Below are 12062 nucleotides of genomic sequence, written 5' to 3'. Positions count from 1 at the left end.
GGGGTATATGGATATTCTCTCTACTTTCCACTTAATTTCTGAAAACCTAAAACTGCTCCTAAAGGTGATATTTGATGGTCCATTTAGTGGTGTGGTTGGTAGTGCACTGAACTACAGTGTTGGAAGCTGCATGACAAATCTTGGGTTTGGATCCTTGGATCAACCTGAAAACATGCCAGATAGGTGCACATGCCCAGAATTCTGATGCACACGGGAGGGCTGGGGAAAGGCCAGTGCAGCATAATGAGACCTTTCGAAGATTCTCTTTCTCTCTTTCACACACACTTCCCTCATCTCTTATCTCTCTTGTGCATGTAATCTCTACCATGAATAAATTTAAAACGTTTATTAATTGAAAAAAGTGCTCAATAAAAAAAAGGTAGATGCACATGCATGTCTCACGTATTCCACCTGCATAAAGCTGTTCTTGCTAAGTAGAACACAGCTAATATCTTTAAGGTCTGTTTTTCAGAGAAAAGTTATATACATAAGGGGCCTCAAAAAGTTCATGGAAAAATGGGATTTACATATGAACATATTGTGCAAAATGTTTTTTAAATCCATGCATAGTTTTAAAATAATATGCATCTTTTCCCATTTTGAAAATCCCTTGTTTATCTGATATATATCTGATATATAAAATGGTTTTATTTGATATTAGGAAATTTGAAGGTTTCTATTAAACCACTTATTGAGTACTATTTGACAGATATTATTAGGTATTTTTGTATACCTCTCTCATTTAGTTTGATGCAGATAATAATTGCCTCACTGCACACAGGTTAGAAGACTCTGGCAAGAGAAGTGAAGTGACAGAATTGGTACTTGAATCTTGACTTACCTGACTCTAAAGCTTGTGTGCTCTGTGGCCCTAATGATTCACATAAACTTATTTTCTGAATTAACTGAAACTTATCCTCTAATATAAATGCCTTTAGAGCCAAAATAATATTAAAGGAGATTGTTAAAGTTTGAGTCTTAGCTCTGCTATTTACTTTGTTTGGGATTTTAATTAGGTTATATTATTTCCATGCTTTAATTTTCTTATGTGTTAGAGACAGTAGTTATTGTTGTGAGGATTTAAAGAGGAATGGTGCTCAGCCTCATGAGAGAAAAAGTAATGAGTTAATGTATGAAAAGCTCTTAGAATAGTGCTTGATACAAAGTCTGAGTTCTATAAATGTTATCTACTGACTAGTAGTACAATAATTTCTCTATTTTCTTTTCTTTTTCTTTTTTTTTGAGAGGTTTTCGCTATAGGGCACATGCGCTCGCCAGACAGAGACAGAAAGCGAGAAATCACCCCCCAGGGGGGATGGTCACGCACGTGCCCGGCGTGAGTTTTAAGCCACCAGGTCCGGGATGCGAACCGCGGTCGACTACGTGGGAGTCCAGCAACATAGCCATTACACTAACTGCTGGTTCCCTCTATTATTTTCTATTATCTAGAGATAAGAGAAACAGACTCCAGAAGATGAAGTGACTTTGAGTCACATGAAATGTAATTTGACTTTCTCACTCAGATTGATAGAGCAGGGAGAAAGCATTGGGCTATGATTTAGGTTCTAGACTGTACCTCTTCCTTGGTTAGCTGTGTGACCTTAATATCTGATCCTCTTTAATTTGTAAACTGAGGATGGGGTGAGGTCAGGTGATTTCTAAGTTCCTTTGCAGCACTAACAGTATATGACTGTGAGACTCTGCTTTTATCATGGATTGCTGTGCTGTGCTAGCATACTCCAGGCTCCTGAGGTCTGTGTGGGGTAGTTTTCTCTATGCTAAATGACTACTGAGTGCCTTTATGTTGTGTACCTTTTCCCACCCATTGAAAGCTCTTTCTTGGTGTTGTTACCGCCTTTCCTGCTTTCAGTCTCCTTTGTTAATATAGTTGGTTTATTGGCTTCACCCTTTTACAGTAGAAGCTTATGAACTTGGTTTCAGTTCTCAACCACACACACAGCAGTCTGTTTTGCTGCTGGATTTAAAGCTAAATGTAGCCCTCAGTAGGATTGGGAATGGGAGGTCCTGTAGATTCTGAAGTTGTGTGTTATGGCCTTTATGTGGAACATAGCATTTTAGTGATGAGAGCTTTTTTGAGGTAGCTCTTAACACAGGATCATGTTTTAATTTCTTTTTTAAAAAATGTTATCTATTTATTAATTTACATTTTTTATATATTCAATCACATTATTTAGCTTACAGGGTGACCATTTCAATATGTGAATATTTCTCCCTGGTTCATGTTTTAATTTCTGTTTCTTCATTTGGTTGCACAAAAGGACCCTGTGAATCGCAGCATTAGGGCATTCCCTCCTGAATGTGATATGTGTGAGGATCAGTAAGTTTCATGTATTAAAACCTGTTCAGTTACATAATTTTTTTTTCTTTAAAGCAGGCTTCACTAGCTTATTTCAGATGAATTTTGTAAACTTGAGTTAGGAAAGTTGGAAACAGGATATGAATAGTTTTGCATGTAAGTCACAACTGAGTGTCATTTGACTACAGTCATCGGTTTGTGTTTTCACTTGAAGTTTTGAGGAGTACTAAATGCACACCTGTAACTTTCTGGGTTTCCAAAATTCTAAAATGAATTCCTTTCTTTAAGAGAGCAACTGATTGGGACCAGCAGTTAGCGTAATGGCTATGTCTCTGGACTCCCACATAGTTGACCGCGGTTCGTGTCCCGGACCTGGTGGCTTAAAACTCATGCCAGGCGTGTGTGCGTGCGTGCCCAAAATCCCAAGAGGAGAATGGAGGAGAAGGGATTGCGGCATGGCCATCCCCCCTGGGGGAGTGATTTCTCGCTTTCTGTCTGTCTGTCTGGTGAGCGCACGCGCCCTATAGTGAAAACCTCTAAAAAAAAAAAAAGAAAGCAACTGATCAAAAAAACCTGTTATTAACAATATAGTCTTGTGGGGGCCGGCAGATGGCATGGTGGTTAAAGATGCTGGCCTCCTATGTGGCTGACCATGGTTTGAGTTGTGCGCGCGCACTCTCTGTCTGTCTGTCTTTCTCTGGTCAAATTAAAACTAATAATAATAATAATTAAAGTTAAATAAATTATTTTTAGAAAACAATAGTCTCATAAGGTTTCTTTAAGGAAAATTTAAAGATATTTAGTTGAAGAAGCAGCTGTCGTCTTTGCGGTTTTATATAACATGTAAATTATTTCCTCTGGTGTCCACATAGTTAAAGCATGTGTTCTATTTAATGTTAGCCCTTGTTTTTGTGTTTTTCCCAGCTGGGCTGATAATATATAAGGGTGTCGTCGATGCTCATAAGAATTTTACACTATCTGCAGTAAATAAAATCTCATAAAGTTGGAATAAAGTGTCTAACAGAATGATGATTAGGCCTTGGGCAGAAATATTCTGTGGGATTCTGGCAAGGGATATGCAGGGATAATGAAGTCTGGATCTGTATTTAGGAGTCTGGTATAGTAGTAGTGCATATGGGCGAAGGAAGACAAGAGTTAGGGCAATAGAGCCAAAAGGACATGCTGAATTTTAGGCTTAAAAATGAAGAAATTTGTCAATATACACTGTCTGATGGCATTATCAAATGATATTATCATCATGGTACAGTGTACTGTCATATTTTCAGGTGCCTCATCTGTTGAAGTTTTACATAGGTCTGTGAACTACCGATTCCTAATAGAAAATCTGGCTAATTGCAACGTTGTTGAAAGTAGTAGTAGTATTGCTCTCAGGAGGTGCTTTTTTTTATCTTTGCCAAGGGGCATCTGGGTTTAGTAGAGAACAAAAGAAGAGAAAGTACCCTCCATCCCAGTGGGGTTGTGGTCACACTGCAGTCCCGTTTTCATTTCTCTATTCTGTTGCAATTTTGGGTATGTGCGCACGCGCACACACACACACACACACACACACACACACACACCCACGCCTGGAATGTTTTTCAAGTACCTGGGTGGAATACAGAAGGTGGTCAGCCATGTGGGATCTGTCTCCCTTAAGCAGGCAGCTATGCCACAGGTGGTACTGATTGACTGATTTTGTGTCTGCAAGTACCTTTATCTCATTGAGTACAAGTCAGCCAACTGCCACATTGTAGCTACGGGGTTGGAAAGGGGCCACTTTTCAGCTATATAACCTAGGCTCTTAGTCCCAGGCCTTCAAAAGATGTGTTAGATTTTATTTTATTTTTTTTTTAAGGAAACAATTGTTCTCTAAAAGTTTTTCTTTGTCTTTTTCTTTTTTGCTTTCTTTTCCTTTCCTTTTCTTTCTTTCTTTTTTTTAACCAACAGCACATTTGTGGGCTCCACACTCGGATTTTCAACTAATTATAACTAAGCATTTTTGAATAGTTATTTTTCCTCTACTCTTGCAGGTGTATTTCAGAAAACAAGTCCTCAAACATCTTTGCCATATTGACGCTGAGCTGTCAGGGGACTCAGGCTTATGAGGAGGTACTGTCACACAAAACAGTGTCTAGTGAAGACGACAAGAAAGAGGGGAAAAGATCGGAAAAAGAAGCTAAAATACTATAGAAAACCATGGTACGTTGTTATTTACATTTTTTTCATTAATTTAGTTATAAAAAATTCCCACAATTTAAAATTGAACGTGTTAACTGGGTAAGTGAAGAGCAACGGTGTTAAAAGCTCAGTGCGTCAGATAATGATGGCACTCTTACTTTTTAAGCAAAAGAATTGAGTTCAGATTTATTATGAGCCCTTTAAACCACAAGATAGAGCCCCAGGAGCCTGGAGGCCATAAATTATTAAATACTGGTAGGGAATGCTCATAAACAATCTTTTCAAATAAAACTGATATCAGCAAACCAATACAGATAGCTAGGTGACTTTGAACTCAAAATTAAGTAATTTTTTCCTCTAATCTTCTACCTGAAGTTCATCTGCTTTCCCATGGAAATGAAAAAACCCTAACCAAGTTCTGTAATTAGTGATATGAGTGATGTCAGAATTTATAAAATGTGTGTTTAACTAAAAAAATCCACCCATTTCACATTTTAAAATAGTGGGGTCACACGTTGGATATACTAGAGGCACTGAGTATCAAGGAAACTGCTTTTTATGGAACACTCAGACTTAAATTGAATTTGTGATGTTAAATGAGGTCATTACCTCTGGTACTTAAATTTTTACTGTTACTATGTGAATTGAGCTTTGTCCCCTATAATTTTTGTTCTGGAGCATATTGTGTGAATATTTTCTTTAAATATAAGAGAAAGGGTTTTAAACGACATTATAATTGGGGAATAAAAGCACGAAATAGTAATAATCTGTGTGTTTGGAATATAATCTTTAGCAAGTCTGTTAGTGTTTCTTTAAATGTTACTTGATTTTTAAAAAGTTTGTGTTAGGGATTATGACTTCTTTGTCTTGCTCTTAACCAAAGAAATTATAATATTTTATATCCGGATAGTGGGAAAAATGTTAATTTGGGATCTTCCCTCTTGTTTTAGTTTTATGGTGAAATGTGAATAAACCACACTGTGACTTACGTTTCTTTCCAAGTGCATTATTTGCCTCTTCAGCTCAATTCTTACAGTCTTGATATTATTACAACTTAAATGCTTTATATATATTATTGTCATAGTTGGTGAAAATTTTTTCCCGAGTTTAATGTTTTGTTTATTTGTTTAATTTAATTTACTATCATTATTTTTTAATTTGGCCAGAGTGAGACAGGGAGAGAGAGGGAAAGCAAGAAAACAAACCACCAGGACTCGAACAGTGTTCAGCCATGTGGTGGAAGTCCAGTGCCTTAACTACCACGCCACCTGCCATCCGCCTAGTTTAATCTTTTTAAATTTAGCTTGAGTTTTCTGGTGTAGAATTAAAAAAAGAATTTTATTTTGCTCTAGGGCACGTGTGCTTTCCAGAGAGAGAGAGAGAGAGAGAGAGAGAGAGAGTGCGCGTGCGAGCCCCTTCTCCATTCTCCTCTTGTGATTTTGGGCACGCATGTGTGCTTGCCTGGCATGATTTTCAAGCCTTCGGGTCTGAGACTCAGCCATGAAACTGGCCATGTTGGATCTAATGCCTTAACTTCCATACCACCTGCTGGCCCTGAAATTTTGTGTTTTTGTATAATTTATTTGGTCAGTGTTTTCTAATTTTTCTGTTATTTCTTAGATACCAAATTTGGGTGAGTGTTTTGTTCTGCGTAGTACTTCCGATTTATTTATTTATAATTTTTTAATTTGGTGGATTATGTGTGTGCTCACCGGAGAGAGAAAGAGAAGGGAAGTGACAAAGCATTCCCTACGGGGATGGTCATGCCACAATCCCTTCTCCATTTCTCCTTTCAGGATTTTGGGCACAGATGAATATGCACAGCAGGTCCAGACTCAGACCACATAGTTGGCCATGTGGGATCTAGCCACTTTAACCACCATGCTATTCTCTGGTCTCCAGTTTAAATTTTAAATACTTAAGAAAAGATTCGTTTGGAGCTGATTTGAGTAAATAAGATTTTTCTCTTTTTAGGGGGGAGTTAGATTCTTTCTTCAATTCTTTCTTTCACCATTGTTTCATGGCGCTTGTCTTGTCACATCCAGTAGACTATTGGATTTAAAAGTTTTGGATTTAACATTGGCAGTTTACATTACTTGTGAGAAAAATATCAATATTTGTTTAATGAGACCAGCAGTTGGTGTAATGGCTATGTTGTTGGACTCCCATGCGATTGACTGTGGTTCAGGTCCCGGACCTGGTGGCTTAAACTCACATCAGGCGTGTGTGCGTGCGTGCCTGCCCAAGACCCCAAGAAGAGAATGAAGGAGAAGGGGTTGCGGCGTGGCCATCCTCCCTAGGGGGTGATTTCTCGCTTTCTGTCTCTCTCTTCTGGCAAGCACCCTATAACAAAAACCTCTCTAAAAATGTTTTTTTTGTTTAATGAGGCAATATGTAATTTTGCTCAGGTGAGGCCAGAGTGAAGGACTGAATAAGTTACCTAGTGCAAGTCTAGCTGACAGCCTAGTATCCCCAACTCATTATATAGCTCTTTTTTTTTTTCCCCTTATTCATGTACATGTCAATAAGGGAGGGGTGGAGAGAGAGGATCACTTGCCATAGGGTCTGGTCACACTCCAGCCCCTTGGATCCCAGATATACACGTGTGTGCCTGGAGTGTTTCAGGCTGACTAGCCAGGAATTCAAACAGCATGGGATCTGGCTTCTCTCTCTCTCTTTTTTTTTTGGAGAGATTTTCGCTATAGGGCACGTGCAGGGGCATGTGCGCTTGCCAGACAGACAGAGACATAGAGACAGAAAGCGAGAAATCACCCCCCGGGGAGTGGTCACGCCGCAATCCCTTCTCCTCCATTCTCCTCTTGGGATCTTGGGCACACACGCACATGCGCCCGGCGTGAGTTTTAAGCCACCGGGTCTGGGATGCGAACCGCAGTCGACTATGTGGGAGTCCAGCGACATAGCCATTACGCTAACTGCTGGTTCCCGGATCTGGCTTCTCTTGAGCAGCGCTTTACTGTTGTACAAGAGAGCTAGCCCTCTTGTTTTCTTGTCCCTTGATTTGGGTTATATCAATAAATTTCATGAAGCAATTAAAAAGTTTGTTTCTTTGTGACAAAAGGTTCCACTTGGAAAATGGTCCTGAACTGTTGAGCAAGAAAGAAATCTAGATAGGTTTTATTTGTTTGTTTTTAAAGTTTATTTTCTCCTATGAGTAAGAGAGAGAGGTAGAAACAGTGGTGGGTAGAGGAAGAGAGAGGTGGAGACAGAGACAGCACCCTCATCCTTATCCTGCCTCTGGGTTGTGGGCGCATGCTTACTTTCTGGCCCTAGACAGAAAATGGTTTTTATTGAGAAAAAGGAAAACTTCATGATCAATTGTAGTTCAGTATTTATATGGTGATTGACATTTTCAAAGAAATTCTTTACTTTGCAGTTATATGTTGTTTATTTCACTCTATCGGAGACATTGACACTGTAATGCTGCTTTATTAGTTTTCAGACTAATAAGACTTTTTAAACATTTGTATTGAAACAAAAGCAAAATGAGACAAAACTGGTAAAGAATTGTGAATGCTGTAGGTTGTAGGTTGCAGTGAATACTTCAAAATATTTACCATCTTCTTGCATATACTTTCAGGTGAGTAAACACTCTAATGTTCTTTAAATGGAATGCTTTCAACTTTATCCTTGTTCATTTTGCTGCATCCTGGTCCAAGTATCTTTATGATATTTGTAAATTCGGGAATACTGAAATATTTTTTGATGTGTGATTCATGAGTATGAAATGCCTATTCTGGGAGCCAGCAGTTAGCGTAATGGCTATGTCGCTGGACTCCCACGTAGTCGACCGTGGTTCACGTCCTGGACCCGGTGGCTTAAAACTCACGCCGGGCGCGTGTGTGTGCGTGCCCAAGATCCCGGGAGGAGAAGGGATTGCGGCGTGACCATCCCCCCCTGGGGGGGTGATTTCTCGCTTTCTGTCTCTATGTCTCTCTCTGTCTGGCGAGCACATGCGCCCTATAGTGAAAAGCCTCTCAAAAAAAAAAAAGAAAAGAAAAGAAAAGAAATACCTAGTCTGTTAAGTTTTTATGAAATTTATTCTACTTCTGGGCCAGCATGTCATTTTAATTATGGCTTAAAAATTAATATTTTTTTTTTGTTAGAAAGCCCATATGCTCTCCAAGGAGAGAGAGGTAGAGAAGAAAGCTCCCTCCATGACTGTTTTCTCAGTATTTCTTGATATTTCTCATTGATTATTTTTCCAGATGAGCTTTAAAATGATTTTGAATCAATCCTGAGGAGATTTTGATTGTAATGTACTTATAAATTAGCTTGGGAAATTGATACTGTGCAGTATGTGTTTTTTCCATCTGGACATTTGGAACTTCTCCTGTTAAAGTATTTAAAAATTAAAGACTCACACCAAGGTTTGAATGTCAAAGGGTGTCTTCCATAATTTTCTTATACTATTCACACATAACTCTGTATTATTATTGAATTATATAATGAAATCTATTTTCTGTTTCTCAGTTGCTAGGGTGCATGTGTGCCTGCCAGAGAGAGAGAGAGAGAGAGAGAGGAAGGGAGAAGGAGAGAGTAACTCCTAACAGGTTGTGGTCATGCTACAATCTTCCCTAGGGGGTGATTTCTCGCTTTCTGTCTCTCTCTTCTGGCAAGCACCCTATAACAAAAACCTCTCTAAAAATGTTTTTTTTGTTTAATGAGGCAATATGTAATTTTGCTCAGGTGAGGCCAGAGTGAAGGACTGAATAAGTTACCTAGTGCAAGTCTAGCTGACAGCCTAGTATCCCCAACTCATTATATAGCTCTTTTTTTTTTTCCCCTTATTCATGTACATGTCAATAAGGGAGGGGTGGAGAGAGAGGATCACTTGCCATAGGGTCTGGTCACACTCCAGCCCCTTGGATCCCAGATATACACGTGTGTGCCTGGAGTGTTTCAGGCTGACTAGCCAGGAATTCAAACAGCATGGGATCTGGCTTCTCTCTCTCTCTTTTTTTTTTTGAGAGATTTTTGCTATAGGGCACGTGCAGGGGCATGTGCGCTTGCCAGACAGACAGAGACATAGAGACAGAAAGCGAGAAATCACCCCCCGGGGAGTGGTCACGCCGCAATCCCTTCTCCTCCATTCTCCTCTTGGGATCTTGGGCACACACGCACATGCGCCCGGCGTGAGTTTTAAGCCACCGGGTCTGGGATGCGAACCGCAGTCGACTATGTGGGAGTCCAGCGACATAGCCATTACGCTAACTGCTGGTTCCCGGATCTGGCTTCTCTTGAGCAGCGCTTTACTGTTGTACAAGAGAGCTAGCCCTCTTGTTTTCTTGTCCCTTGATTTGGGTTATATCAATAAATTTCATGAAGCAATTAAAAAGTTTGTTTCTTTGTGACAAAAGGTTCCACTTGGAAAATGGTCCTGAACTGTTGAGCAAGAAAGAAATCTAGATAGGTTTTATTTGTTTGTTTTTAAAGTTTATTTTCTCCTATGAGTAAGAGAGAGAGGTAGAAACAGTGGTGGGTAGAGGAAGAGAGAGGTGGAGACAGAGACAGCACCCTCATCCTTATCCTGCCTCTGGGTTGTGGGCGCATGCTTACTTTCTGGCCCTAGACAGAAAATGGTTTTTATTGAGAAAAAGGAAAACTTCATGATCAATTGTAGTTCAGTATTTATATGGTGATTGACATTTTCAAAGAAATTCTTTACTTTGCAGTTATATGTTGTTTATTTCACTCTATCGGAGACATTGACACTGTAATGCTGCTTTATTAGTTTTCAGACTAATAAGACTTTTTAAACATTTGTATTGAAACAAAAGCAAAATGAGACAAAACTGGTAAAGAATTGTGAATGCTGTAGGTTGTAGGTTGCAGTGAATACTTCAAAATATTTACCATCTTCTTGCATATACTTTCAGGTGAGTAAACACTCTAATGTTCTTTAAATGGAATGCTTTCAACTTTATCCTTGTTCATTTTGCTGCATCCTGGTCCAAGTATCTTTATGATATTTGTAAATTCGGGAATACTGAAATATTTTTTGATGTGTGATTCATGAGTATGAAATGCCTATTCTGGGAGCCAGCAGTTAGCGTAATGGCTATGTCGCTGGACTCCCACGTAGTCGACCGTGGTTCACGTCCTGGACCCGGTGGCTTAAAACTCACGCCGGGCGCGTGTGTGTGCGTGCCCAAGATCCCGGGAGGAGAAGGGATTGCGGCGTGACCATCCCCCCCTGGGGGGGTGATTTCTCGCTTTCTGTCTCTATGTCTCTCTCTGTCTGGCGAGCACATGCGCCCTATAGTGAAAAGCCTCTCAAAAAAAAAAAAGAAAAGAAAAGAAAAGAAATACCTAGTCTGTTAAGTTTTTATGAAATTTATTCTACTTCTGGGCCAGCATGTCATTTTAATTATGGCTTAAAAATTAATATTTTTTTTTTTGTTAGAAGGCACATATGCTCTCCAAGGAGAGAGAGGTAGAGAAGAAAGCTCCCTCCATGACTGTTTTCTCAGTATTTCTTGATATTTCTCATTGATTATTTTTCCAGATGAGCTTTAAAATGATTTTGAATCAATCCTGAGGAGATTTTGATTGTAATGTACTTATAAATTAGCTTGGGAAATTGATACTGTGCAGTATGTGTTTTTTCCATCTGGACATTTGGAACTTCTCCTGTTAAAGTATTTAAAAATTAAAGACTCACACCAAGGTTTGAATGTCAAAGGGTGTCTTCCATAATTTTCTTATACTATTCACACATAACTCTGTATTATTATTGAATTATATAATGAAATCTATTTTCTGTTTCTCAGTTGCTAGGGTGCATGTGTGCCTGCCAGAGAGAGAGAGAGAGAGAGAGAGGAAGGGAGAAGGAGAGAGTAACTCCTAACAGGTTGTGGTCATGCTACAATCTCTTTTTTTCCATTTCTTCATCCTGTTTGGATTTTGGACATGCAGAAACCTCATAGGTTTCTTCAAGCCTTTGGGGCCAAGATTTGAACCATGGTCAGCCATGTGGCACCTAGCTCCTTTAATTACTGTGCCACAGGACTGTCCCATGAAATCTGCGTTTTCGAGATGCACAAATCTCCAACGATTTGGAAAGGAATTACCATCATGCGTTTTCAGAGACTGTCTGATTTGTGACAAGGATGACCTTTTTGAAGTGTTTTTCAGAATGTATAGATTTAACTAACAGACAACATATCTAGGCTGACCCCATGGCCTAATGGTTAACACAGCCATATCCCCCACATGGCTGACCACAGGTTTGAATCCTGACCCCAGTGGCTTGAAAAACATGCCTGACATGTGGGTATATGTGCCTCCAGTTCCAAGAGGATGAAGAGGTCTAGGAGAGAGGATTGTTTCATGACCATGCCCCATTTGTGAGTGCCTTCCCCCACCACCTTTTTTTTCTCTAATGTCTAGTCTGGCAAATAAAAAGTCAGTCAGTCTGTCTGTCTATCTATCTATCTATCTATCTATCTATCTATCTATCTATCTATCTATCTATCTATCTATCTATCTATCTATCTATCTATCTATCTATCTATCTATCTATCTATCTATCTATCTATCTATCTAT

General features: G+C 39.3%; 1 protein-coding gene across 4 annotated transcripts in view; it reads left to right on the top strand.

Annotated features, from left to right (window-relative positions):
* Positions 1-12062, top strand: part of STRBP (spermatid perinuclear RNA binding protein) — a 167013-nt gene that overhangs the window by 55663 nt on the left and 99288 nt on the right. For all 4 annotated transcript variants that reach the window (XR_001371112.2, XR_003551006.1, XM_006158218.3 and 1 more), the window contains exon 2: positions 4348-4516. Coding sequence is in view for 2 of the 4 variants with exons in the window: in XM_006158218.3 (XP_006158280.1) it covers positions 4514-4516 (3 nt within the window). In the remaining 2 variants the exon portion in view is untranslated. The remainder of the gene's footprint in view (positions 1-4347; positions 4517-12062) is intronic.

The sequence above is a fragment of the Tupaia chinensis genome, unplaced genomic scaffold (genome assembly GCF_000334495.1).
Source record: "Tupaia chinensis unplaced genomic scaffold, TupChi_1.0 Scaffold000575_1, whole genome shotgun sequence".
Taxonomy (NCBI): domain Eukaryota; kingdom Metazoa; phylum Chordata; class Mammalia; order Scandentia; family Tupaiidae; genus Tupaia; species Tupaia belangeri.
The sequence above is the reverse complement of the archived record's forward strand: the minus strand, read 5'-3'. Positions and strand labels throughout refer to the sequence as shown.